We start from the raw sequence: 27,236 nt of genomic DNA, 5'->3' as shown, positions 1-27,236 counted from the left end.
TTTTGGGGTGGGAGCTTTGTGGGGTTTATGGAATTTGGGAAGGATCCGCTCTCCTTTGTGCCCCTGGCTGTTTTTGGGGTCGGAGCTTTGTGGGGTTTATGGAATTTGGGAAGGATCCGCTCTGCCGTGTTCCCCTGGCTGTTTTTGGGGTCGGAGCTTTGTGGGGTTTATGGAATTTGGGGAGGATCTGCTCTGCCGTGTTCCCCTGGCTGTTTTTGGGGTCGGAGCTTTGTGGGGTTTATGGAATTTGGGAAGGATCCGCTCTGCCGTGTTCCCCTGGCTGTTTTTGGGGTGGGAGCTTTGTGGGGTTTATGGAATTTGGGGAGGATCTGCTCTGCCGTGTTCCCCTGGCTGTTTTTGGGGTGGGAGCCCTGTGGGATCTGTAGGATCGGGGAGGATCCGCTCTGCCCTGTTCCCCTGGCTGTTTTTGGGGTGGGAGCTTTGTGGGGTTTATGGAATTTGGGAAGGATCCGCTCTGCCGTGTTCCCCTGGCTGTTTTTGGGGTCGGAGCCCTGTGGGATCTGTAGGATCGGGGAGGATCCGCTCTGCCCTGTTCCCCTGGCTGTTTTTGGGGTGGGAGCTTTGTGGGGTTTATGGAATTTGGGGAGGATCTGCTCTGCCGTGTTCCCCTGGCTGTTTTTGGGGTCGGAGCCCTGTGGGATCTGTAGGATCGGGGAGGATCCGCTCTGCCCTGTTCCCCTGGCTGTTTTTGGGGTCGGCGGGGCCGGGGCGGGGCCCCCCGTTCCCGATAAGGGCCGGGCGGCGGATCCGCCCCTCCGGCCCCAGGAAAGCGCTGATCTCATGCCCCGCGCGGCCCCGCAGCTTTGGGATCGCCTTTGGGATCGGCCCCGGGGCTCCGGGATCGCCTTTAGGATCCCCCCCGGCTTTCGGATCGGCCGCGGGATCGGCCCCAGGTACGGCCCCGCTGTCCCCCCGTTGTCCCCGCGCTGTCCCCGCGTTGTCCCCGCGCTGTCCCCGCGCTGTCCCCGCGCTGTCCCCGCGTTGTCCCCGCTGTCACCTCCCCCTCCCCCACAGGGATTTTGGGGTCTGGGGGTCCCGGAGCCGCTTCCCAAAGGAATTCCCCCTTCCCAAAGGAATTCCCCCGCTCCGACGGGGGTGGGCCGGGCAGGTGCGTCCCCACCGCCGCCCCGGGGACAGCGGGGGTCGCGACATTTGGGGACGCGCGGCTCGTCCCCGCTGTCACCCGCGGCGGGGTGTGACCCTGGCAGGTGACAAAGGTTGGGGACAAATTCTGGGGACGCTCCTGGGGTGCGCTCGGTGTCCCCAAGCGCTGATCCCTGCTCAGGGCGGCACGGAGGGGTCCCCCCGTGTCCAGGGTGTCCCCACGGTGCCACCCCGCTGTCCTCCCGCTGTCCCCGCTGTCCCCCCGCTGTCCCCACGGTGCCACCCCCTGTCCCCACCGGTGCCTCGCTGCTGTCCCCACGTTGTCCCCTGCTGTCCCCACTGCTGCCACCCCGCTGTCCCCCCGCTGTCCCCGCTGTCCCCGGTGTCCTCCCGGTGTCCCCACGGTGCCACCCCACTGTCCCCCTGCTGTCCTCCCGCTGTCCCCACTGGTGCCACCCCACGTTCCCCACGGTGCCACCCCGCTGTCCCCCCACTGTCCCCGCTGTCCCCGCTGTCCCCCCGCTGTCCCCGCTGTCCCCCCGCTGTCCCCCCACTGTCCCCGCTGTCCCCGCTGTCCCCCCGGTGTCCCCACGGTGCCACCCCGCTGTCCCCAATGCTGCCGCCCCGGTGTCCCCCCACTGTCCCCGCTGTCCCCGCTGTCCCCCCGCTGTCCCCACGGTGCCACCCAGCTGTCCCCACTGGTGCCACCCCGCGTTCCCCACTGCTGCCACCCCGCTGTCCCCGCTGTCCCCCCGCTGTCCCCGCTGTCCCCCCGCTGTCCCCGCTGTCCCCCCGCTGTCCCCACGGTACCACCCCGCTGTCCCCGCTGTCCCCCCGCTGTCCCCACGGTACCACCCCGCTGTCCCCGGTGTCCCCCCGCTGTCCCCGGTGTCCTCCCGCTGTCCCCACTGGTGCCACCCCGCGTTCCCCATGGTACCACCCCGCTGTCCCCGCTGTCCCCGCTGTCCCCGCTGTCCCCGCTGTCCCCGCTGTCCCCGGTGTCCTCCCGCTGTCCCCCCGCTGTCCCCGGTGTCCTCCCGCTGTCCTCACGGTGCCACCCCCTGTCCCCACCGGTGCCTCGCTGCTGTCCCCACGTTGTCCCCTGCTGTCCCCACGGTGCCACCCCGCTGTCCCCACTGCTGCCACCCCGCTGTCCCCGCTGTCCCCGCTGTCCCCGCTGTCCCCCCGCTGTCCCCCCACTGTCCCCGCTGTCCCCGCTGTCCCCCCGGTGTCCCCACGGTGCCACCCCGCTGTCGCAGGTCCCCGCGGCCATGACGCCGTACCGGCAGGAGCTGGAGAAGTACCGCGACATCGACGAGGACAAGATCCTGCAGGAGCTGTCCCCGGAGGAGCTGGCGCAGCTGGACGCCGAGCTGGCCGAGATGGACCCCGAGGTGGGCGCGGGCCGGGGGCGCGGGGTCCCCGCGGGCGGCACGGGGTGACGGCGCGGTGCCTCCTGCCCCAGAACGTGCTGCTGCCCGCGGGGCTGCGCCAGCGCGACCAGACCCGCAAGAGCCCCACGGGGCCCCTGGACCGCGAGGCGCTCCTGCAGCACCTGGAGCGGCAGGCGCTGGAGGCCGAGGAGCGCCAGGACCTCGTGCCCTTCACCGGCGAGAAGAAAGGTCTGGGGACAGCGGGGACAGCGTGGGGACAGCGGGGACAGCGTGGGGACAGCGGGGACAGCGTGGGGATGGGCTGGGGACAGCGGGGACAGCGTGGGGACAGCGTGGGGATGGGCTGGGGACAGCGGGGACAGCGTGGGGACAGCGGGGACAGCGTGGGGACAGCGTGGGGATGGGCTGGGGACAGCGGGGACAGCGTGGGGACAGCGTGGGGACAGCGTGGGGATGGGCTGGGGACAGCGGGGACAGCGTGGGGACAGCGTGGGGATGGGCTGGGGACAGTGGGGACAGCGTGGGGACAGCGTGGGGACAGCGTGGGGATGGGCTGGGGACAGCGGGGACAGCGTGGGGACAGCGGGGACAGCGTGCGGACAGCGTGGGGATGGGCTGGGGACAGCGGGGACAGCGTGGGGACAGCGGGGACAGTGTGGGGATGGGCTGGGGACAGCGGGGACAGCGTGGGGACAGCGGGGACAGTGTGGGGATGGGCTGGGGACAGCAGGGACAGTGGGGGGACAGCGGAGAGATGGGCTGGGACAGCGTGGGGACAGCGGGGACAGTGGGGACAGCGTGGGGACGAGCTGGGGATACCGAGGGGACAGCGTGGGGACAGCGTGGGGATGGGCTGGGCACAGTCTGGGGACAGCGTGGGGACACCCAGGGGACCGGGCCCCCAGGCTCGGGTATATTTAGCTCGGCCTCGCCAGCGGCTCGGGTGTCCTGGGCGAGCTGGGCCCCCGCCAGCCCCGGGCACGGCCACCAGCCCTGGCAGTGTCACCCCCAGGGACAGCAGTGCCAGCCCGGGATGGTCACAACCCAGGGACAGCAGTGCCAGCCTCAGGGAGGCCGCCCCGATGATGCCACCTGAAGCTGTTTGTCCCCGTGTCCCCTGTCCCCAGGGAAGCCGTTTGTCCCCATGCCCAGTGTCCCCATGTCCTCGAGTTCCCTGTGACCTGTCCCTGTCCCCAGGGAAGGTCCCCGTGTCCCCAAGCTCCCCGTCCCTGTCCCCAGGGAAGCTGTCGGTGTCCCCGTGTCCCCAAGCTCCCCGTCCCCAGGGAAGCTGTCGGTGTCCCCGTGTCCCCAAGCTCCCCGTCCCTGTCCCCAGGGAAGCTGTCGGTGTCCCCGTGTCCCCAAGCTCCCCGTCCCTGTCCCCAGGGAAGCCGTTTGTCCCCAAGGCGGCGGGGCCGGCGCTGCCGCAGGACGAGCAGGTGACGCTGGAGCCGGAGCTGGAGGAGGCGCTGGCCAACGCCACCGAGGCCGAGATGTGCGACATCGCCGGTGCGTGGGGACGGCGGGACGGGATGGGATGGGAATGGGAATGGGATGGGAATGGGATGGGAATGGGATGGGAATGGGATGGGACCAGGAGCGGGATGGGAATGGGATCGGGATTGGGAATGGGGACATGGATGGGGTTAGAATGGGGGTGGGATTTCTAAAGGATGGGATGAGATGGGGTTGGGATGGGATTTCCATGGGATTGGGATGGGATGGGATCTCCATGGCATTCCCATGGGATGGGAACGAGGCCGGACTCTGCGCAGGCCGGGATCCCCGCGGGGCCGGGAGCGGCACCAGGAAGGGCCTTGGCCGAGGGTAACGCTGTCCCCGAGGGGCTGCGCGTGTCACACGGCGTCACACGGTGTCACTCGGTGTCATACAGTGTCACACGTCACCCGGGAGGGACACCGAGCACAGCCCAGCACGGCCCAGCTGTCCTCGTGTCACTGTCACACACCCGAGTGTCACACACCTGAGTGTCACACGGTGTCACCCGGGAGGGACACCGAGCACAGCACAGCACAGCTGTCCTCGTGTCACTGTCACACACCCCAGTGTCACACACCTGAGTGTCACACAGTGTCACCTGGGAGGGACACCGAGCACAGCCCAGCACAGCTGTCCTCGTGTCACTGTCACACACCCCAGTGTCACACACCTGAGTGTCACACGGTGTCACCCGGGAGGGACACCGAGCACAGCACAGCACAGCTGTCCTCGTGTCACTGTCACACACCCCAGTGTCCCACACATTGTCCCACAGTGTCACACTCTGTCCCCCCTCACCCTCTGTGTCCCCTCAGTTAAAGTGGCTCCATCCCCACCTTTGGCTCCCAGTGCCACCCCCCTGGGGGGACAGCGGGGTCCCCGTGTCCCCCTGATGTCCCCTGATGTCCCCTGATGTCCCCGTGTCCCCGCAGCCATCCTGGGCATGTACACGCTGATGAGTAACAAGCAGTACTACGATGCCATCTGCAGCGGGAACATCTGCAACACCGAGGGCATCAACAGTGAGTGACAGGGGACAGGGACAGGGAGTGACAGGGGACAGGGAGTGACAGGGGACAGGGAGTGACAGGGGACAGGGACAGGGAGTGACAGGGGACAGGGAACCCACAGTGGGTGACACAGGGACAGAGGGACAAGCGCCTCCACGGGGTGACTGGGGCAGCATTTGGGGACCAAACCCGTGTGTCCCTGTGTCCTGAGCACTGTCCCCATGTCCCCACGCTGACCCCACGCTGTCCCCATGTCCCTGAGCACTGTCCCCATGTCCCCACACTGACCCCACCCTGTCCCCATGTCCCTGAGCACTGTCCCCATGCCCCCACACTGACCCCACACTGTCCCCATGTCCCCATGCTGTCCCCACGCCGTCCCCATGTCCCCACGCTGTCCCCACACCATCTCCATGCTGTCCCCATGTCCCCACGCCATCCCCATGTCCCCACACTGTCCCCGTGTCCCCACGCCGTCCCCGCGCTGCCCAGGCGTGGTGCAGCCGGACCGGTACCGCCCGGTGCCGGACGAGCCCCCGAACCCCACGGACGTGGCCGAGACGCTGCGGCGGCTGCAGGACAACGACCCCGAGCTGCAGGACGTCAACCTCAACAACATCAAGGTGACACCGCGCTGCCGCCGTGTCCCCACGTCCCCATGGTCCCCAGGGCCAGCACCCGAGGCTGGTCCCTGTCCCCGGCGTGTCCCCGAGGTGCCAGCCCCAGCCGGGTGACGCCGTGTCCCCACCCGTCCCCAGGACATCCCCGTGGCCACGCTCGAGGCCATCTGCGAGGCCATCAAGACCAACACGCACGTGCGCAGCCTCAGCCTGGTGGCCACGCGCAGCAACGACCTGGTGGCCAACGTGAGTCCCCCCCCAATGTCCCCAAATGTCCCCGCGCCTGCCCGCCCACGCCCGGGACACCGGGGGGGCTGTCCCCACCGTGCCACCGCGGTGCCACCCTGGTGCCACCGCGGTGTCCCCAGGCGGTGGCCGAGATGCTGGAGCAGAACCGGAGCCTGCAGAGCCTCAACCTCGAGTCCAACTTCATCACCAGCGCGGGCATGCTGCGGCTGCTGGCCGCCATCGGGCACTGCCCCACGCTCAGCGAGCTGCGCGTGGACAACCAGGTGACAGCGGGGACATTGTGTGGACAGCCAGGTGACAGGGGGACAGCAGGGACAGGGACAGCGGGGACATTGTGTGGACAGCCAGGTGACAGGGGGACAGGGACAGGGACAGCGGGGACATTGTGTGGACAACCAGGTGACAGCGGGGACATTGTGTGGACAGCCAGGTGACAGGGGGACAGGGACAGGGACAGCGGGGACATTGTGTGGACAGCCAGGTGACAGGGGGACAGGGACAGGGACAGCGGGGACATTGTGTGGACAACCAGGTGACAGGGGGACAGCAGGACAGGGACAGCGGGGACATTGTGTGGAAAACCAGGTGACAGGGGGACAGCAGGACAGGGACAGCGGGGACATTGTGTGGACAACCAGGTGACAGGGGGACATTGTGTGGAAAAGCAGGTGACAGGGGGACATTGTGTGGACAGCCAGGTGACAGTGGGGACATTGTGTGGACAACCAGGTGACAGTGGGGACATTGTGTGGACAACCAGGTGACAGGGGGACAGCAGGGACAGGGACAGCGGGGACATTGTGTGGACAGCCAGGTGACAGGGGGACATTGTGTGGACAGCCAGGTGACATTGGGGACATTGTGTGGACAGCCAGGTGACAGGGGGGACATTGTGTGGACAGCCAGGTGACAGGCGGACAGCAGGGGAGGTGACAGTGACCTGACTGTCACCAATCCCGCAGTGCCAGCGCCTGGGGGACACGGTGGAGATGGGGCTGTGACACTGACCCTGCCCCTGTCCCCAATGTCCCCGCAGTGCCAGCGCCTGGGGGACACGGTGGAGATGGCCATGGCGGCCACCCTGGAGCAGTGCCCGTCCCTGCTGCGCTTCGGCTACACCTTCAGCCAGCAGGGCCCGCGGGCGCGCGCCGCCGCCGCCCTCACCCGCAACAGCGAGCTCCGTGAGTGCCCGGGGGTCCCCGGGGGTCCCCGGGGCCACCCAGGGGTCCCCACAAGTGTCCCCAGCTCAGAGTCAGCCCCTCAGTGTCCCCAGGTGTCCCCTCCCCACCCCTGACCCTCCCCTTTTCTGTCCCCTCAGGTCGCCAACAGAAGAAATCCTAAAAATTCCCCCGTGCCCGCCCCGAGCTCAGGAGCCGCTGGGAATAAAGCGGAAAAATTTTCCCAAAAAATTCCCCCTTTATTCCCGGGGCTCTGGGGACGCCTGGGGACGTCAGGCCGGTGGCAGCGGGGGCGGCTCCTCCTCGTCGGAGTCGAACTCGGCGTTCCCGTCCTTCACCCAATTCCCAGCGGGATCCTGGAGCCAGCCCTGGCTGGGATGCAGGGAAAGGGGTTTTTCGGGGATTTTGGGGGATTTTTTGGGGTGTTTTTAGTAGGTTTGGGGGGTTTCTTTGGGTTTCTTTGAGGCTTTTTTTTTTGGGAAGTATTTTGGGATATTTTGGGGGATTTTTGTGGGGATTTTTTGGGGGATATTTTTGTGGGGATCTTTGTAGGGATGCTTCTGGGGGACATTTTTGGGATTTTTCCCCGAATTCCCAGATCCCAACCCACCTGCACAGGTGCAGGTGGTGCCGCAGGATCCGCAGGCGCTCCGGGCTCGGCCCTTCGGAACATCGGGAATTTTCTTCCGACCCTTGGGAAATCCGGGAATTTCCTTTCCTTCCCCGTTTCCTGTCCTTGGGAACGCCTGCGGGAGCGAGGGAGGGGCTGCTGGGAATTCCAGGAATGGGGAATTCCCGGGAAAACCCCCTGGCACGGGCGGGCCCTCACCCTCTGTGTGTGCGGGGCTGGGGGTTTCGGAATTCCCGGAGTTCCCGGGGTTCTGGCAGGACTCTGGCAGCATCTGGGAATTTTTCAGGATCATCCCGGGGATTCCGGCCTGGGAGCTGCTGCCCTTCGTCCTGGGAGGGAGAAGGGAGAGGGGGTGAATCCCAAAACTTTCCCTTTCCTGGAATTTTGGGGTTTTTCCCCAGTTCTCCTCATCCCACCCATCCCTGTCCCAAGAATTCCAGAGCTTTTCCCATCCTTCCCAGGCCCTTTCCTGGGAATCCCAGGACTTTTCCCTGCTTTTCCTGTGTCCCTTTCCTGGGTTTTTCCTGGTATCCCTGAGTTCCTTTCCCATCTTTCCCAATTTTCCCCATCTTCCCTCTTTTTTTACCCATTTTCCGCATTCCCCCCCCATTTCCCCCATTTTCCCCAATTTCCCATTTCCCCCATTTCCCTCCATTTCCTCACATTTTTCCCCATTTCCCCCCATTTTTTCCAATTTCCCATTTCCCCCATTTTCCCCCATTTTTCCCCATTTCCCCCTATTTTTTCCCAATTTCCCATTTCCCCCATTTCCCTCCATTTCCTCACATTTTTCCCCATTTCCCCCCATTTTCCCCAATTTCCCATTTCCCCCATTTCCCTCCATTTCCTCACATTTTTCCCCAATTCCCCCCATTTTTTACCAATTTCCCATTTCCCCCATTTCCCTCCATTTCCTCACATTTTTCCCCATTTCCCCCCATTTTCTCCCCTTTTCCCCCCATTTTTCCCCCATTTTTCCCCATTTCCCCCCATTCCCCCCATTTTTCCCCATTTTCCCCCCATTTCCCCCCATTTTCCCCATTTCCCCTTACTTTTCCCCCATTTTTCCCCCATTTTTGCCCCATTTCCCCCCACTTTTCCCCCATTTTTCCCATTTCCCCCCCACTTTTTCCCCACTTCCCCCCATTTCCCCCCATTTCCCCCCACTTTTCCCCCATTTTCCTCCCATTTTCCTCCCATTTCCCCCCATTTTTCCCCATTTCCCCCATTTTCCCCATCTCCCCCCATTTTTCCCCATTTCCCCGTGCCCGGTGCCTCACGCTCTCCGGCAGCAGCCGCTGTACGGCGCCGACGGCAGCAGCGCGCTCCGGGCCAGGCGGCGCGTCCGGGCCAGCAGCGGCGCCTGGGGACAGCCACGCCCGCCTCAGGCCACGCCCGCCTCAGGCCACGCCCACACGGGCCACACCCACACTGACCACGCCCACACTGACCACTCCCACACTGACCACACCCGCACTGACCACACCCACACTGACCACGCCCACACTGACCACTCCCACACTGACCACACCCGCACTGACCACACCCACACTGACCACACCCATACTGACCACACCCATACTGACCACACCCACACTGACCACTCCCACACAGGCCACACCCACACTGACCACACCCGCACTGACCACACCCACACAGGCCACACCCACAGAGACCCCACCCATAGAGACCACACCCATAGAGACCCCACCCACAGGCACCACACCCACAGGGACCACACCCACAGAGACCCCACCCACAGGGACCACACCCACAGAGACCACGCCCACGGGGACCACACCCACAGAGACCACACCCACAGTAACCACACCCACAGAGACCCCACCCACATAGACCCCGCCCACAGGGACCACACCCACATAGACCACGCCCACAGGGACCCCACCCACAGAGACCACACCCACAGTAACCACACCCACAGAGACCACGCCCACAGTAACCACACCCACAGAGACCCCACCCACAGTAACCACACCCACAGAGACCACACCCACATAGACCACGCCCACATGAAACCACACCCACATAGACCCCACCCACAGATGCCACGCCCACAGATGCCATTTTGGCCACGCCCACTGTGGCCACGCGCACCTGCTCGGCGGGGGCCACGCCCGGCGCCTCCTGAGGGGTCACCTGGGGGCAGCGCGGCCGCCCGAAGGAACGGCGCAGGTCTGGAACGGGACGGGGACGGCGTCAGGGACGGGGACAGGGGACACAGGTGACACAGGTGACAGGGGACACAGGTGACAGGGGACACACAGGTGACAGGGGACACAGGTGACACAGGGACACAGGTGACAGGTGACACAGGGACACAGGGACACAGGTGACAGGGGACACACAGGTGACACAGGTGACACAGGTGACACAGGGACACAGGTGACACAGGTACACACAGGTGACACAGGTACACAGGTGACACAGGTACACACAGGTGACAGGTGACACACAGGTGACACAGGGACACAGGTGACACAGGGCACACAGGTGACACAGGGACACACACATGACAGGCGACACAGGTGACACAGGGACACAGGTGACAGGGGACACAGGTGACACAGGGACACAGGTGACAGGTGACACACAGGTGACACGGGACACAGGGACACACAGGTGACATGGGACACAGGGGACACAGGGGACACAGGTGACACAGGGACACAGGTGACACAGGGACACAGGTGACAGGGGACACAGGGGACACAGGTGACACAGGGACACAGGTGACACAGGGACACAGGTGACAGGGGACACACAGGTGACACAGGGACACAGGTGACAGGGGACACACAGGTGACAGGGGACACAGGTGACACAGGGACACAGGTGACAGGGGACACACAGGTGACAGGGGACACACAGGTGACACAGGGACACAGGTGACACAGGGCACACAGGTGACACATGGCACACAGGTGACAGGGGACACAGGTACACACAGGTGACAGGGGACACAGGTGACACAGGGACACAGGTGACACCGCACTCACTGTCCAGGTGCTTGCGGCCCGCCCGGTGCAGCAGCAGCGTCTGCAGAGTGTCACACACGGGGCGCTGGGGACACAGCGAGCACGCCAGCCTGGGGACAGCGGGGACAGAGGGGACATCAGGGACAGCGGGGACACCAGGGACCCTGGGGACAGCGGGGACAGAGGGGACATCAGGGACAGCGGGGACACCAGGGGACAGCAGAGACATCAGGGACCCTGGGGACAGCGGGGACAGAGGGGACACCAGGGACCCTGGGGACAGCGGGGACAGAAGGGACATCAGGGACAGAGGGGACACCAGGGACCCTGGGGACAGCAGGGACCCTGGGGACACAGCGAGCACGCCAGCCTGGGGACAGCGGGGACAGAGAGGACAGTGGGGACACCAGGGGACAGCGGGGACATCAGGGGACACTGAGGGACCCTGGGGACAGCGGCGGACACTGAGGGACCCTGGGGACATCAGGGGACACTGAGGGACCCTGGGGACAGCGGCGGACACTGAGGGACCCTGGGGACATCAGGGGACACTGAGGGACCCTGGGGACAGCAGGGACACTGAGGGACCCTGGGGACACTGAGGGACCCTGGGGACAGCAGGGACACTGGGGACAGCGGGGACAGCAGGGACCCTGGGGACACTGAGGGACCCTGGGGACATCAGGGGACACTGAGGGACCCTGGGGACATCAGGGGACCCTGGGGACACTCACCGGCCGTCGCGCAGCAGCAGCGCCTCGTCCTCGGGGATGGCACTGGCCAGCAGCTCGGCCACGCGGCGCCTCTGGGGACAGCGCGGCCACCAGGTCACCCCTGTCCCCAAACTGTCCCCAAACTGTCCCCAAACCGGCCCCGAACCATCCCCAGACTGTGCCCAGACCGTCCCCGCACGGCAAAGCCACCCGGGGACAGCCCTGGGAAGGGCTGAGGGGACAAAGTGGGGCCGGGGGACCTGGAGGGGACAGAGGGGACACAGAGGGACCGAGGAGGGGCTGGGGACACTGAGGGGACACAGAGGGACCCAGGGAGGGGCTGGGGACACTGAGGGGACACTGAGGGGACACTGAGGGACTGAGGAGGGGTTGGGGGGGACACTGAGGGACCGAGGAGGGGCTGAGGACACTGAGGGGACACTGAGGGGACACTGAGGGACCCAGGGAGGGTCTGGGAACACTGAGGGGACACTGAGGGGAAACTGAGGGACCGAGGAGGGGCTGGGGACACTGAGGGGACACAGAGGGGACACAGAGGGGTCCGGGAAGGCCTCGGGGGACCCGCGGGGTTCCTGCCGAGGCCCGGGGATGGCGGGGCTGGGCTTGGCCGTGCCGGGGGTCCCGGGGGTGCCCGGGGAGGGGTCCCGGGGGTGCCGGCCCCACCTGCAGCGCCCGCAGCGGCCCCGGGTCGCTCTCGTCGCGCTTGAAGGACATGGCGGGCCCCGCTAGGCCGCGGTCGCCATGGCAACGCCGCCGCCGCCGCTTCCGGGTTCCGCTTCCCGGCCGGCAGCCGGGGTGGGGAACCACCAATCAGCGAGCGCTCGGCGCGGGCCCCGCGGCGCCATGGGAGTTGTAGTTCGAGCGCGGGAAGCTCTCGTGGAAATGGCGGCGGAGATGGCCAGGGCGGAACTACAACTCCCAGAAGGAGCCGCGAGGCCGCGCCGGTTCGGCGGGGCCCGGGCCGAGCGCTCCCCGTGAGCGGCGGGGCCGGGCCGGGACCCCCGGGCCGGGACCCCCGGGCGGGCCATGGCGGGGAGCGGCGGAGCCGGGGCGGCCCCGCGGGAGCACCGCCTGCAGCCCGGGGACACCCTGCCGGGGCTGGCGCTGCGCTACGGGGTGACGGTGAGCGGCGCCGGGGACACCGGGGGGACACCGGGGGGACACCGGGGGGACGCCGGGGGGACACCGGGGGCAGGGGAGGTCCCCAGGGGTCTTGTCGGGCTCGTGCTGGCCCGGTTCGCGTCGGCTGCCCGCTTCATGTCCTTATCCCTGTGCCCATCCCTGTCCCTATACTGGTCCCATTCCATCCCGGTCCCGTTCTTGTCCGGGTCTCATCCTGATCCCGGTCCAATTCCATCCCGGTCCCGGTCCCGGTCCCATCCCCGTCCCGGTCCCGGTCTCATCCCGGTCCCGTTCTTGTCCCGGTCTCATCCCGATCCCGGTCCAATTCCATCCCGGTCCCGGTCCCTGTCTCATCCCGGTCCCGGTCCCATCCCGGTCCCGGTCCCATCCCGGTCCCGGTCCCATCCCGTTCCCGGTCTCATCCCGGTCCCGGTCCCATCCCGATCCCGGTCCCATCCCGTTCCCGGTCTCATCCCGATCCCGATCCCGGTCCCATCTCGTTCCCGGTCTCATCCCGTTCCCGGTCTCGTCCCGGTCCCGGTCCTGGTCTCATCCCGGTCCCATCCCGTTCCCGGTCTCATCCCGATCCCGATCCCGGTCCCATCCCGTTCCCGGTCTCGTCCCGGTCCCGGTCCTGGTCTCATCCCGGTCCCATCCCGTTCCCGGTCTCATCCCGATCCCGGTCCCATCCCGTTCCCGGTCTCGTCCCGGTCCCGGTCCTGGTCTCATCCCGGTCTCATCCCGATCCCGATCCCGGTCCCATCCCGTTCCCGGTCTCATCCCGGTCCCATCCCGTTCCCGGTCTCATCCCGGTCCCGGTCCCGGTCTCATCCCGGTCTCATCCCGGTCCCGGTCCCATCCCGTTCCCGGTCCCATCCCGATCCCGATCCCGATCCCGGTCCCATCCCGTTCCCGGTCCCATCCCGGTCCCGGTCCCGGTCCCGTTGCCATCCCGGTCCCGCCCCGCAGATGGAGCAGATCCAGCGCGCCAACCGCCTCTACTCCTCGGACTCGATCTTCCTGCGAGCCACGCTGCTCATCCCGGGACACCGGGACACGGCCGGGGACCCTCCCGGTGACACCCCCGGTGACAGCCCCGGTGACAGCCCCGGTGACCGGCCCGGACCCCCCCGCCGCGAGCTGTCGTGCTCGGATTTCCTGCGGCGCTTGGACGCCGAGATCGGCCGCTCCAAGGAGGCGGCGGCGCAGCGGCTGCGGGGCCGCAGCTCCGGGTGCGGACCGGGAAAAACCGGGATAAAACTGGGCGGGAGATCGGGGTGAAACTGGGAGAAATTGGGGAAAAAAATGGGAAAACTTGGGGGAAAAATTGGAGTGAAACTGGGAGAAAATTGGGGAAAATCTGGGGGGAAATTGGGATGAAAATGGGAGACAATTGGGGAAAAATTTGGGGTGAAATTGGGGGAAAAATAGGGGAGAGCTGGGGGGAAATTGGGGTGAAATGGGGGGAAAATTGGGGGGAAAATTCGGGAAGAACTGGGGGAAAACTGGGAGAAAATTGGGGGGAAATTGGGATGAAACAGGGAGACAGCTGGGGAAAAATCGGTGGGAAACTGGGAGGAAATTGGGGAAAAACTCGAGGAAAAAATTTGGGAAAAACTGGGGGGGAGGGGGGAAATTGGGATGAAACTGGGAGAAAAATGGGGAGAAAATTGGAGGAAAATTTGGGAAAAATTGGGTAAAAATGGAAGGAAAATGTGGGGGGGAAAACCTGGGGGAACTGGGGTGAAACGGGAGAAGGCGCGGGCGGAGCGGAGGTGCCCGGCAGGGGCGGGGGGCGGGTGGCGGTGCCACCCCGGTGTCACCGGCTGTCCCCGCAGCCCCGCGCCCGCCGGGGGCGGCCCCGGCCCCGCGTCCCCCCGGGGCGCCCGCCTGGGACCCCGGCCCCTGAGCCGGAGCCCGCGGGCGGCCGCGCTGCGCGACGCCGAGGACGAGATCTTCACCCTGTGACAGCCAGGGGACATTGGGGACACTGGAATGGGACAGCAGGATGAGATCTTCACCCTGTGACAGCAGGGACAGCGAGGGGACACTGGAACGGGACATTTGGGACACTGGAATGGGACACCAGGACGAGATCTTCACCCTGTGACAGCCAGGGGACACTGGAATGGGACACTGGGGACACCAGGACGAGATCTTCACCCTGTGACAGCCAGGGGACACTGGGGACACTGGAATGGGACACCAGGACGAGATCTTCACCCTGTGACAGCCAGGGGACATTGGGGACACCAGGACGAGATCTTCACCCTGTGACAGCCAGGGGACACTGGGGACACTGGAATGGGACAGCAGGATGAGATCTTCACCCTGTGACAGCCAGGGGACATTGGGGACACTGAAATGGGACATTGGGGACACCAGGACGAGATCTTCACCCTGTGACAGCCAGGGGACATTGGGGACACTGAAATGGGACATTGGGGACACCAGGATGAGATCTTCACCCTGTGACAGCCAGGGGACACTGGGGACACTGGAATGGGACAGCAGGACAAGATCTTCACCCTGTGACAGCAGGGACAGCGAGGGGACACTGGAATGGGACATTGGGGACACCAGGATGAGATCTTCACCCTGTGACAGCCAGGGGACACTGGGGACACTGGAATGGGACAGCAGGATGAGATCTTCACCCTGTGACAGCCAGGGGACACTGGGGACACTGAAATGGGACATTGGGGACACCAGGACGAGATCTTCACCCTGTGACAGCCAGGGGACACTGGGGACACCAGGACGAGATCTTCACCCTGTGACAGCCAGGGGACACTGGAATGGGACATTGGGGACACTGGAATGGGACAGCAGGACGAGATCTTCACCCTGTGACAGCCAGGGGACACTGGAATGGGACATTGGGGACACTGGAATGGGACATTGGGGACACTGGAATGGGACACTGGGGACACTGGAATGGGACACCAGGACAAGATCTTCACCCTGTGACAGCAGGGACAGCCAGGGGACACTGGAATGGGACATTGGGGACACTGGAATGGGACACCAGGATGAGATCTTCACCCTGTGACAGCCAGGGGACATTGGGGACACTGGAATGGGACAGCAGGATGAGATCTTCACCCTGTGACAGCCAGGGGACACTGGAATGGCACATTGGGGACATTGGAATGGGACATTGGGGACACCAGGATGAGATCTTCACCCTGTGACAGCAGGGACAGCGAGGGGACACTGGAATGGGACATTGGGGACACTGGAATGGGACACTGGGGACACCAGGATGAGATCTTCACCCTGTGACAGCCAGGGGACACTGGAATGGGACATTGGGGACACTGGAATGGGACATTGGGGACACCAGGACGAGATCTTCACCCTGTGACAGCCAGGGGACACTGGAATGGGACACTGGGGACACCAGGACGGGATCTGCACCTTGTGACAGCCAGGGGACACAGAGTGGGGACATTGGGGACACTGGAATGGGACATTGGGGACACTGGAATGGGACACTGGGGACATCCAGGACGAGATCTTCACCCTGTGACAGTGGGGACAGACAGAACCTGGTGCTGGGGACACCCAGGATGTGACACTGAAGACACCAGGAGGTGACCCAGGAGGTGCCACCAGAGGTGCCACCAGAGGTGCCACCGCTCCTCCCGGCCGTGGAGCCCGAGGGGACACGGGGACTTTGGGGAGGTGTCCTGGTGTCCCCTCCCTGTCCCCCTTGGGGCCGCAGGGCCACTCCCGGGACAACTGGGAGATACTGGGAGCCACTGGGGACAGGGACAGGGACGGGGACGGTGCCACCTCCCCCCGACAGCTTGTAAATAAACAGGAGCATTGTCACCCGGCTGGGCTGTGTCACCCCTGGGGACAGGTGTGACACCCCTGGGGACAGTGTGACACCCTGGGGACACTGTGACACCCCTGGGGACTCTGTGACACCCCTGGGGACAGTGTGACACCCTGGGGACACTGTGACACCCTGGGGACACTGTGACACCCCTGGGGACAGTGTGACACCCTGGGGACACTGTGACACCCCCAGGGGCGTTTGGGGACAGCGCAGCCCCTGGGACACCGCGCCAGCGCGGGGCTGGATCCCGGAATTCCCAAATCCCTGGGGAGCATCCAGATCCCAAAATTCCCCACCCCAATCCCAAATCCCAAACCCCAAATCCCAAACTCCAAACCCCAAACCCCAAATCCCAAACCCCAAACCCCAAATCCCAAACTCCAAACCCCAAACCCCAAATCCCAAACCCCAAACCCCAGCAGGGGCAGAATTTGGGAACCTCCCTGTGCCTCGGAGAACGTGGATCCCAAATTCCCAAATCCCAGAAATCCCCAAATCCCAAATCCCCGTCCCAGGATTGGCGCCCCTCCCAAACTCACCGTAAATCCCCCCTCCCCCATGGAAAAAAAAACCCCAAATCCCATTAAAAAAATTCCCCAAATCCCACAAAAATCGACTCCAAAATCCAGGAATTCTTCCCAGCTTCCAGCGCCCGCCCGGGCTCTGTTATTTATAATATTTATATGTGGAACCCCAGGATTTTGGGGGGAAATCCCGGGATTTTGGGGGGAAATCCGGGATTTGGGGGGGAAAACGCAGGGTTTTGAGGAAATCCCGGAGTTCTGGGGGAAATCCAGGATTTTGGGGGGAAATCCCGGGATTTTGGGGGGAAATCCGGGATTTTGGGGGGAAATCCCGGGATTTTGGGGGGAAATCCCGGGATTTTGGGGGGAAATCCGGGATTTGGGGGGGAAAACGCAGGGTTTTGAGGAAATCCCGGAGTTCTGGGGAGAAATCCCGGGATTTTGGGGGGAAATCCCGGGGTTTTGGGGGTGCCACCCCCCGATTGTCACCGTGTCACCCCCGATTGTCACCGGGGGGGGAGGGGACACCCGGGGGTATTTACAGCGTGGGGGAGGGGCGTACGTACATATTTATAGGATTTTTTTGGGGGGAAAAGGGGGAATTCCCAACAAAGTGCATTTGTCCGGCTGTCCGGGGGAATTCCCGGCCGGAATTCCCTGGAAAATCTTCCGGGGGTTTCGGGGAGGGGAGGGAAATTCCAGCCCATCCCCCTCCTCCCGGGTTAAAGGTGGGCGGGGGTCTCGGAGCCTGGAAGAAAAGGGGGAAAATGGGGGAAATAATGGGGAAAATGGGAAAATTAACAGGGAAAATTAATGGGGGAATGGGAAAATTAACGGGGGAAATAATGGGAGAAGTGGGAACATTAATGGAGAAAACAATGGGGAAAATAATGGGAAAAATAATGGGGGAAATGGGAAATTAATGGGAAATAATGGGGGGATAATGGGGGAAATGGGAAATAATGGGGAAATAATGGGGGAAATGGGACATTAATGGGAAATAATGGGGAAATAATGGGAATAATGGGGGAAATGGGAAATTAATGGGAAATAATGGGGAAATAATGGGAATAATGGGGGAAATGGGAAATAATGGGGAAATAATGGGGGGATAATGGGGGAAATGGGAAATAATGGGGGAAATGGGAAATTAATGGGAAATAATGGGGGGATAATGGGGGAAATGGGAAATAATGGGGAAATAATGGGAATAATGGGACATTAATGGGAAATAATGGGGAAATAATGGGAATAATGGGGGAAATGGGAAATTAATGGGAAATAATGGGGAAATAATGGGGGGATAACAGCAATAATGGGGAAATGGGAAATGAATGGGAAATAATGGGGAAATGGGACATTAATGGGAAATAATGGGAATAATGGGGGAAATGGGAAATTAATGGGAAATAATGGGGAAATAATGGGGAAATAATGGGGAAATAATGGGGGATAACAGCAATAATGGGGAAATGGGAAATGAATGGGGGGATAATGGGGGAAATGGGAAATAATGGGGAAATAATGGGGGAAATGGGAAATTAATGGGAAATAATGGGGAAATAATGGGGGAAATGGGAAATTAATGGGAAATAATGGGGAAATAATGGGGGATAACAGCAATAATGGGGAAATGGGAAATGAATGGGGGGATAATGGGGGAAATGGGAAATAATGGGGAAATAATGGGGGGATAACAGCAATAATGGGGGAAATGGGAAATGAATGGGAAATAATGGGGGAAATGGGACATTAATGGGAAATAATGGGAATAATGGGGGAAATGGGAAATGAATGGGAAATAATGGGGAAATAATGGGGGGATAACAGCAAAAATGGGGAAATGGGAAATGAATGGGAAATAACGTGGGCCAACGGCAGCGCCGGGCACTGGGGGCGTGGGGGACACGCAGGGACACTGGCGGGTGACACCCCGGGGACACCGGGGCTGTGGCGGGCTCTCACCTGTGCCCTTGGTGGCACTGCCAGCGCTGTGGGTGGCACCGTGTCCCCGCGGGGCCTGGGCCGTGCCCGGGGGGCCGGGGGGCGGCGGGGCCCGCCTGGGGACACCGGGGACGCCGGGGACGCTGGGGACACCGGGGACACCGGGGACGGTGGCCTTGTCCCCCCGCAGAGAGCGCAGCAGCTGCCGGTGAGCGGCTTCCAGGGCCTGGGGGACAGGGGACATGGGGACAGGGGACATGGGGACACTGGGACAGGGGGACACTGGGACAGGGGGACAGCTGGGCCAGCCCCGGGGACACCCGAGTGTCCCCTCCATGTCCCCATCCCCTCCTTGGTGTCCCCTCCGTGTCCCCATTAACGTCCCCTCACCCTGAGCCACGGCAGCTTCCCAGCGGTGTCCCCAACCATGTCCACACTGATGTCCCCAGTGTCCCCAGTGATGTCCCCTGTGTCCCCAGTGATGTCTCCTGTGTCCCCAGTGTCCCCAATGTCCCCAATGATGTCCCCAGTGTCCCCAGTGTCCCCAATGATGTCCCCAGTGTCCCCAGTGGTGTCCCCAGTGTCCCCAGTCTCACCCTGAGGCTCAGCAGTTTCTCACGGGTGTCCCCAGTGATGTCCCCAGTGTCCCCAATGTCCCCAGTGATGTTCCCAGTGATGTCCCCAGTGTCCCCAATGTCCCCAGTGATGTCCCCAGTGATGTCCCCAGTGATGTCCCCAGTGTCCCCAGTGATGTCCCCAGTGTCCCCAGTGTCCCCAATGATGTCCCCAATGTCCCCAGTGTCCCCAATGTCCCCAGTGATGTCCCCAGTGTCCCCAGTGATGTCCCGAGTGTCCCCAGTGTCCCCAATGATGTCCCCAATGTCCCCAGTGTCCCCAATGTCCCCAGTGATGTCCCCAGTGGTGTCCCCAGTGTCCCCAGTGATGTCCCCAGTGTCCCCAGTGTCCCCAGTGTCCCCAATGATGTCCCCAGTGTCCCCAATGTCCCCAGTGATGTCCCCAGTGTCCCCAGTGGTGTCCCCAGTGGTGTCCCCAGTGTCCCCAATGATGTCCCCAGTGTCCCCAGAGATGTCCCCAGTGTCCCCAGCGATGTCCCCAGTGTCCCCAGTGTCCCCAGTGATGTCCCCAGTGATGTCCCCAGTGTCCCCAGTGTCCCCAGTGTCCCCAATGATGTCCCCAGTGTCCCCAGTCTCACCCTGAGGCTCAGCAGTTTCCCCCGCAGCTCCTCCAGGGTGCCCAGGATCAGCTCCGTGTCCCCGGGGGTGTCCCCGACGTCCCCGGGGGTGTCCCCGACGTCCCCGGGGGTGTCCCCGACGTCCCCTCCCGGCCGGGGGTGGCCCCTGGGGAGGCTCAGGTAGAAGAAATTCCCTGCAAAGGGACGGGGGCACCTCAGTGGCCCCCGCCAGGCCCTTGGTGGCCCCGGGGACTCCTGGTGGCCCTGCTGGAGGTTCTGGTGTCCCCAGAGGGGATTTGGTGGCCCCAGGGGAGGTTCTGGTGGCCCCAGAGGATTTTTGGTGGCCCCAGGTGGGCATTTGGTGTCTCCTGGTGGCGTTTTTTGTGGCCCTTTTTGGGTTTTTGGGGCCCTTTTTGGGTTTTTGGGGCCCTTTTTGGGGTTTTGGTGGCCCCAAAGGATTTTTGGGGGCTTTTTTTGGGTTTTGGTGGCTTTTTTGTGATTTTGGTTGCCCTTTTGTGGGTTTTTGGTGGCCCTTCCTGGGTTTTTGGGGCCCTTTTTGGGTCTTTGGTGGCCCTTTTTGGGTTTTTGGTGGCCCCAAAGTATTTTTGGTGGCTTTTTTTGGGTTTTGGTGGCTTTTCTTGGTTTTTGGTGGCTTTTTTGTGATTTTGGTTGCCCTTTTTTGGGTTTTTGGTGGCCCGTCCTGGGTTTTGAGGCCCTTTTTGGGTTTTTGGGGCCCTTTTTGGGTTTTTTGTGGCCCTTTTTGGGTTTTTGTGGCCCTTTTTGGGTTTTTGGTGGCCCCAAAGGATTTTTGGTGGTTTTTTTGTGGCCCCTTTGTGATTTTGGTGGCCCTTTTTGGGTGCCCCTTTTTTGGGGCCCTTTCGGGGTTTTTGGGGTGGGGGAGGGGCCGGTTACCCTCGGCGCTGGCTCCGCCTCCTTCCCGCAGCTCAGGCTCTGATTGGCTGCAGCCGCGCGGGGGCGTGGCCTCCTCCGGCCCCTCCTCCTGGGCTGGGCCCCCAAAAATGGGGGGGGAGGGGAAGGGGGGGAGCGGCCCCGCCACCGCAATGCGGCAATTAGCACCCCGGTTAGTTAATTAGCACCTCAATTAGTTCATTAGCACCCCCAACTAGCACCCGAAATTAATGTGCACCCCAAATCGGAACCCCAAAGTTAATTAGCGCCCCTAATTAGCACCCAGCACCCCAAAATCGGCACCCAAAATTAGCTACAGAAATTAATTAACAGCCAGCACCGGAAAGAAGCACCCCAAATGACCAAAATTAGCATTCAGAACCCCAAATCAGAACCCAAAATTAATCAGAATCTGAAATTAATTAGCACCCCAAAATCAGCACCCCAAATTAATCAGCATCCAGAACCCCAAATTAGCACTCGAAAGTAATTAGCACCCAGCACCCAAAACTGGGAGACAAAATTAGCGCCCCAAAATTGGCACCCAGCAGCAAGACCCAAAATCAGAATTCCAAAATCAAAATCCCAAAATCAAAAAATCCCAAAATCAACGCCCAAAAATCAACGCCCAAAAATCAGAATCCCAAATGAACACCCCGAAATCAACACCCAAAAATCAGCACCAAAACCCAGAATCCCAAAATCGGAATCCCAAAATCAAAAATCCCAAAAATCAGAATCCCAAATGAACACCCCGAAATCAACAACCAAAAATCAGCACCAAAACCCAGAATCCCAAAATCAGAATCCCAAAATCAAAAATCCCAAAAATCAGAATCCCAAATGAACACCCCGAAATCAACACCCAAAAATCAGCACCAAAACCCAGAATCCCAAAATCAAAAATCCCGAAATCAACACCAAAAAATCAGCACCAAGGCCCAGAACCCGAAATCGGGAACCCGAAATCAGCACCCAGGGAATGAGACCCCAAATCCCAAAAAGGAGCAGGGAATGAGACCCCAAATCCGGGAAGGAGCAGGGAACAAAACCCCAAACCCCAGAGAGGGGCGGGGAACGAGACCCCAAATCCTGGGAATGAGAGAGACCCCAAATCCCAGCAGGGATCCCATCAGGAACGCAGGGAATTCCCGGGGGTTCCCTCACAAATCCCATCAGAATCCCCCAAAATTCTCCCAATCCTGCCCCAAATTCCTGCCCCAAATCCACCACAATTCCTGCCCCAAATCCCCCCAAATTCCTGCCCCAAATCCCCCCAAATCCATCCCAGATTCCTGCCCCAAATTCCCCCAAATCCCCCCAAATCCATCCCAGATTCCTGCCCCAAATCCATCCCAGATTCCTGCCCCAAATCCCCCCAAATTCCTGCCCCAAATCCCCCCAAATCCATCCCAGATTCCTGCCCCAAATCCACCCCAAATCCCCCCAAATTCCTGCCCCAAATCCACCCCAAATCCACCACAATTCCTGCCCCAAATCCCCCCAAATTCCTGCCCCAAATCCATCCCAGATTCCTGCCCCAAATCCACCCAAAATCCCCCCAAATTCCTGCCCCAAATCCACCACAATTCCTGCCTCAAATTCCCCCAAATTCCCCCAAATTCCTGCCCCAAATCCTCCCAAATCCATCCCAGATTCCTGCCCCAAATCCACCCCAAATCCCCCCAAATTCCTGCCCCAAATCCACCCCAAATCCACCACAATTCCTGCCTCAAATTCCCCCAAATCCCCCCAAATTCCTGCCCCAAATCCATCCCAGATTCCTGCCCCAAATCCCCCCAAATTCCTGCCCCAAATCCATCCCAGATTCCTGCCCCAAATCCCCCCAAATTCCTGCCCCAAATCCACCCCAAATCCACCACAATTCCTGCCTCAAATTCCCCCAAATCCCCCCAAATTCCTGCCCCAAATCCCCCCAAATCCATCCCAGATTCCTGCCCCAAATCCCCCCAAATTCCTGCCCCAAATCCCCCCAAATTCCTGCCCCAAATCCCCCCAAATTCCTGCCCCAAATCCACCCCAAATCCACCACAATTCCTGCCTCAAATTCCCCCAAATCCCCCCAAATCCATCCCAGATTCCTGCCCCAAATCCCCCCAAATTCCTGCCCCAAATCCCCCCAAATCCATCCCAGATTCCTGCCCCAAATCCCCCCAAATTCCTGCCCCAAATCCCCCCAAATTCCTGCCCCAAATCCCCTTTTACCTTTCCGGTTGATTCGGATCCCGTTGGGCTCCAGCCCCTCCGGCCCTTCCTGGTTGGACATTGGGAATTCCCGACTGGACATTGGGAATTCCTGGCCGGACATTGGGAATTCCTGGCCGGACATTGGGAATTCCCGACTGGACATTGGGAATTCCTGGCCAGACATTGGGAATTCCCGACTGGACATTGGGAATTCCCGACTGGACATTGGGAATTCCCGACTGGACATCCTGGAATCCTGGCTGGACATTGGGAATTCCTGGCCGGACATTGGGAATTCCCGACTGGACATCACCGAATCCTGGCTGGACGAGGGGAATTCCCGGCTGGACACTGGGAATTCCCGACTGGACATCCTGGAATCCTGGCTGGACATTGGGAATTCCCGGCTGGACTTTGGGAATTCCTGGCTGGACATCACCGAATCCTGGCTGGACATCGGGAATTCCCAGCTGGACACGTCGGGGTCCCGGCCCGGCCGGAGCCTCCGGACAATCAGGAGCCGCAGGGTCTCCACTGGGATTGGGGTGGGAGAAGGGATTTGGGGTTTTCCAGGGAATGGGCAGAGGATATTTGGGAATTTGGGGATTTTCCCAGGGAATGGAGAGAGAATATTTGGGGATTTGGGGTTTTCCAGGGAATGGGGAATGGGTATTTGGGGTTTTCCAGGGAATGCGCAGAGGATATTTGGGTATTTGGGGTTTTCCAGGGAATGGACAGAGGATATTTGGGGATTTGGGCTTTTCCAGGGAATGGGCAGAGGATATTTGGGAATTTGGGGATTTCCAGGGAATGGACAGAGGGTATTTGGGGATTTGGGGTTTTCCAGGGAATGGACAGAGGATATTTGGGAATTTGGGGATTTCCAGGGAATGGACAGAGGGTATTTGGGAATTTGGGGTTTTCCAGGGAATGGACAGAGGATATTTGGGGATTTGGGGTTTTCCAGGGAATGGGCAGAGGATATTTGGGGATTTGGGGTTTTCCAGGGAATGGACAGAAGATATTTGGGGATTTGGGGTTCCCCAGGGAATGGGCAGAGGATATTTGGGGATTTGGGGTTTTCCAGGGAATGGGCAGAGGATATCTGGGGATTTGGGGTTTTCCAGGGAATGGGCAGAGGATATTTGGGAATTTGGGGATTTTCCCAGGGAATGGAGAGAGAATATTTGGGTATTTGGGGTTTTCCAGGGAATGGGGAATGGGAATTTGGGGTTTTCCAGGGAATGGGCAGAGGGTATTTGGGGATTTGGGGTTCCCCAGGGAATGGAGAGAGGATATTTGGGGATTTGGGGTTCCCCAGGGAATGGAGAGAGGATATTTGGGGATTTGGGGTTCCCCAGGGAATGGAGAGAGGATATTTGGGGATTTGGGGTTCCCCAGGGAATGGGCAGAGGATATTTGGGGATTTGGGGTTTTCCAGGGAATGGGCAGAGGATATTTGGGGATTTGGGGTTCCCCAGGGAATGGGCAGAGGATATTTGGGGATTTGGGCTTTTCCAGGGAATGGACAGAGGGTATTTGGGGATTTGGGGTTTTCCAGGGAATGGGCAGAGGATATTTGGGGATTTGGGCTTTTCCAGGGAATGGACAGAGGGTATTTGGGGATTTGGGCTTTTCCAGGGAATGGGCAGAGTATATTTGGGGATTTGGGGTTTTCCAGGGAATGGACAGAGGATATTTGGGGATTTGGGCTTTTCCAGGGAATGGACAGAGGATATTTGGGGATTTGGGGTTTTCCAGGGAATGGACAGAGGGTATTTGGGGGTTTGGGGTTCTCCCGAGTTCTCACCATCCTGCAGCGCTGCCTCAGCCACTCCGGCGCTTCCCGGGGATTTGGGGATTCCCGGGATGGGGTCGGGGATTCCCGGGATGGGGTCGGGGTCCCCCGGCCCGGCCCCCCTTGGCTCCTCCAGCAGCTCCTGCAGGGCTCGGGCCCGTCCCGGGGGCTCGGGGTCACTGCCGGCTGTGGGACGGGGACACGGACAGTGGGGACAGGACAGAGGGACAGGGACAGAGGGACAGGGACAGGGAGAGAGGGACAGGGAGAGAGGGACAGAGGGACAGGGACAGAGGGACAGTGGGGACAGGACAGAGGGACAGGGACAGGGAGACAGGGACAGTGGGGACAGGACAGAGGGACAGGGACAGTGGGGACAGGACAGAGGGACAGGGACAGGGACAGTGGGACAGGGACAGTGGGGACAGGACAGAGGGACAGAGGGACAGGGACAGTGGGACAGGGACAGTGGGGACAGGGACAGTGGGGACAGGACAGAGGGACAGAGGGACAGGGACAGAGGGACAGTGGGGACAGGGACAGTGGGGACAGGGACAGTGGGGACAGGACAGAGGGACAGAGGGACAGGGACAGTGGGACAGGGACAGGGACAGGGACAGAGGGACAGAGGGACAGGACAGGGACAGACGGACAGGGACAGTGGGGACAGCGGGGACAGGCCCAGCAGTACCTGAGGAACAATCCTCGGGCTCGGTGTCCCGGGCCAGCTCCGGGGACACGGTGGGGTCTGGCAGCAGCAGGCTGGGAACAGGAATGGGAACGGGATGGGAATGGGAATGGGAACGGGATGGGAACGGGATGGGAATGGGAATGGGAATGGGAACGGGATGGGAATGGGATGGGAATGGGAACAGGATGGGAATGGGAACGGGATGGGAATGGGATGGGAATGGGAACGGGATGGGAATGGGATGGGAATGGGAACAGGATGGGAATGGGAACGGGATGGGAATGGGATGGGAATGGGAACGGGATGGGAATGGGATGGGAATGGGAACAGGATGGGAATGGGAACGGGATGGGAATGGGATGGGAATGGGAACGGGATGGGAATGGGATGGGAATGGGAACAGGATGGGAACAGGATGGGAACAGGAACGGGAACGGGATGGGAATGGGAACGGGATGGGAACGGGAACGGGATGGGAACGGGAACGGGATGGGAATGGGAATGGGAATGGGAATGGGAATGGGAATGGGATGGGAATGGGAATGGGAACGGGATGGGAATGGGAATGGGAATGGGAACAGGATGGGAATGGGAATGGGAACAGGATGGGAACAGGAATGGGAACGGGATGGGAACGGGAACGGGATGGGAACGGGAACGGGATGGGAACGGGAATGGGAATGGGAATGGGAATGGGATGGGAATGGGATGGGAATGGGATGGGAATGGGATGGGAATGGGAACGGGATGGGAATGGGAATGGGAATGGGAATGGGAACGGGATGGGAATGGGAATGGGAATGGGAATGGGAATGGGAATGGGATGGGAATGGGATGGGAATGGGAATGGGAACAGGATGGGAATGGGATGGGAATGGGATGGGAACAGGAATGGGAACGGGATGGGAATGGGAATGGGAATGGGAATGGGAATGGGAATGGGAATGGGAATGGGAATGGGAACGGGATGGGAATGGGAACGGGAACGGGATGGGAACGGGAATGGGAATGGGAATGGGAATGGGATGGGAATGGGATGGGAATGGGATGGGAATGGGATGGGAATGGGAACGGGATGGGAATGGGAATGGGAATGGGAATGGGAACGGGATGGGAATGGGAATGGGAATGGGAATGGGAACGGGATGGGAATGGGAATGGGAATGGGAATGGGAATGGGAATGGGATGGGAATGGGATGGGAATGGGAATGGGAACAGGATGGGAATGGGATGGGAATGGGATGGGAACAGGAATGGGAACGGGATGGGAATGGGAATGGGAACAGGACATGGCTGCCATCAGGACAGGGACAGGGACAGGCAGCCCCGAGTCCCCGTCCCAGGGACCCTCTGGGGACACCAGGAACCTCCTGAGCTCCCCCCATTCCCACTGCCATGATCCCATTCCCATGATCCCATGATCCCATGATCCCGCCATTCCCAACCCCATCCCCATTCCCACTGCCATGATCCCATTCCCATGATCCCATGATCCCACCATTCCCGACCCCATCCCCATTCCCACTGCCATGATCCCATTCCCATGATCCCATGATCCCACCATTC

General features: G+C 61.3%; 4 protein-coding genes across 20 annotated transcripts in view; 2 read left to right on the top strand and 2 right to left on the bottom strand.

Annotated features, from left to right (window-relative positions):
• Positions 1-746: 746 nt before the first annotated feature.
• On the top strand, positions 747-7,304 carry TMOD4 (tropomodulin 4). 2 transcript variants are annotated; one of them, XM_077789433.2, is made up of 10 exons: positions 747-914; positions 2,385-2,519; positions 2,591-2,747; positions 3,903-4,025; positions 4,949-5,038; positions 5,519-5,649; positions 5,785-5,892; positions 6,015-6,158; positions 6,932-7,076; positions 7,214-7,304. In XM_077789433.2, exons 2-10 carry the CDS (start codon positions 2,397-2,399, stop codon positions 7,234-7,236), a joined length of 1,044 nt encoding a protein of 347 aa, XP_077645559.2. In that variant the 5' UTR covers positions 747-914; positions 2,385-2,396; the 3' UTR covers positions 7,237-7,304. The 2 variants fall into 2 exon arrangements, 1 of the variants encoding a protein (XP_077645559.2); XR_014950124.1 differs by having other exon boundaries at positions 758-914; positions 6,858-7,076.
• On the bottom strand, positions 7,233-12,177 carry SCNM1 (sodium channel modifier 1). 4 transcript variants are annotated; one of them, XM_085560938.1, is made up of 8 exons: positions 12,098-12,177; positions 11,435-11,505; positions 10,722-10,864; positions 9,820-9,899; positions 8,985-9,067; positions 7,903-8,033; positions 7,684-7,819; positions 7,292-7,445 (listed from the first exon to the last, which is right to left on the bottom strand). In XM_085560938.1, exons 1-8 carry the CDS (start codon positions 12,146-12,148, stop codon positions 7,346-7,348), a joined length of 795 nt encoding a protein of 264 aa, XP_085417064.1. In that variant the 5' UTR covers positions 12,149-12,177; the 3' UTR covers positions 7,292-7,345. The 4 variants fall into 4 exon arrangements, with proteins under 4 accessions (XP_085417063.1, XP_085417065.1, XP_085417064.1 ...); XM_085560940.1 differs by having other exon boundaries at positions 10,722-10,810; XM_085560937.1 differs by lacking the exon at positions 8,985-9,067 and having other exon boundaries at positions 7,233-7,445.
• Positions 12,178-12,345: 168 nt separating this feature from the next.
• LYSMD1 (LysM domain containing 1) lies at positions 12,346-16,461 on the top strand. 2 transcript variants are annotated; one of them, XM_021542223.4, is made up of 3 exons: positions 12,346-12,556; positions 13,526-13,788; positions 14,395-16,461. In XM_021542223.4, exons 1-3 carry the CDS (start codon positions 12,461-12,463, stop codon positions 14,522-14,524), a joined length of 489 nt encoding a protein of 162 aa, XP_021397898.2. In that variant the 5' UTR covers positions 12,346-12,460; the 3' UTR covers positions 14,525-16,461. The 2 variants fall into 2 exon arrangements, with proteins under 2 accessions (XP_021397898.2, XP_085417067.1); XM_085560941.1 differs by having other exon boundaries at positions 12,348-12,556; positions 14,588-16,461.
• A 574-nt stretch (positions 16,462-17,035) lies between these two features.
• LOC110476882 (rho guanine nucleotide exchange factor 11) overlaps positions 17,036-27,236 on the bottom strand; it is a 48,691-nt gene continuing 38,490 nt past the window's right edge. For 7 of the 12 annotated variants that reach the window (XM_085560911.1, XM_085560913.1, XM_085560914.1 and 4 more), the window contains 7 exons: positions 25,670-25,740; positions 24,991-25,164; positions 23,199-23,714; positions 20,976-21,068; positions 20,085-20,257; positions 18,893-19,097; positions 17,036-17,675 (listed from right to left, as the gene is read on the bottom strand). In XM_085560911.1, coding sequence (XP_085417037.1) covers positions 17,650-17,675; positions 18,893-19,097; positions 20,085-20,257; positions 20,976-21,068; positions 23,199-23,714; positions 24,991-25,164; positions 25,670-25,740 — 1,258 coding nt within the window. In that variant the 3' untranslated portion in view covers positions 17,036-17,649. Of the gene's footprint in view, positions 17,676-18,892; positions 19,098-20,084; positions 20,258-20,975; positions 21,069-21,103; positions 22,065-23,198; positions 23,715-24,990; positions 25,165-25,669; positions 25,741-27,236 lie in introns of those variants that run through there. The other 5 variants (XM_085560916.1, XM_085560918.1, XM_085560917.1 and 2 more) reach the window with 5 other exon arrangements.

The sequence above is a fragment of the Lonchura striata genome, chromosome 25 (assembly GCF_050655825.1).
Source record: "Lonchura striata isolate lonStrDom1 chromosome 25, ASM5065582v1, whole genome shotgun sequence".
Taxonomy (NCBI): domain Eukaryota; kingdom Metazoa; phylum Chordata; class Aves; order Passeriformes; family Estrildidae; genus Lonchura; species Lonchura striata.
This window is presented reverse-complemented; position numbering and strand designations above follow the sequence as displayed.

Excerpts from the sequence above, each read along its gene's own strand:
- LYSMD1 (XM_021542223.4), top strand. The coding sequence starts at position 12,461 with ATGGCGGGGAGCGGCGGAGCCGGGGCGGCCCCGCGGGAGCACCGCCTG. Across the intron at positions 12,557-13,525 it reads CGCTGCGCTACGGGGTGACG|ATGGAGCAGATCCAGCGCGC; the intron begins GTGAGCGGCGCC and ends CCCGCCCCGCAG. Across the intron at positions 13,789-14,394 it reads CTGCGGGGCCGCAGCTCCGG|CCCCGCGCCCGCCGGGGGCG; the intron begins GTGCGGACCGGG and ends CTGTCCCCGCAG.
- TMOD4 (XM_077789433.2), top strand. The coding sequence starts at position 2,397 with ATGACGCCGTACCGGCAGGAGCTGGAGAAGTACCGCGACATCGACGAG. Across the intron at positions 2,748-3,902 it reads CTTCACCGGCGAGAAGAAAG|GGAAGCCGTTTGTCCCCAAG; the intron begins GTCTGGGGACAG and ends CCCTGTCCCCAG. Across the intron at positions 4,026-4,948 it reads CGAGATGTGCGACATCGCCG|CCATCCTGGGCATGTACACG; the intron begins GTGCGTGGGGAC and ends GTGTCCCCGCAG.
- SCNM1 (XM_085560937.1), bottom strand. The coding sequence starts at position 12,148 with ATGTCCTTCAAGCGCGACGAGAGCGACCCGGGGCCGCTGCGGGCGCTG. Across the intron at positions 10,865-11,434 it reads CTGCTGCTGCGCGACGGCCG|GGTCCCTGGTGTCCCCGCTG; the intron begins GTGAGTGTCCCC and ends CGCTGTCCCCAG. Across the intron at positions 8,034-9,819 it reads GCGTGGCCCCCGCCGAGCAG|GACGAAGGGCAGCAGCTCCC; the intron begins GTGCGCGTGGCC and ends TCTCCCTCCCAG.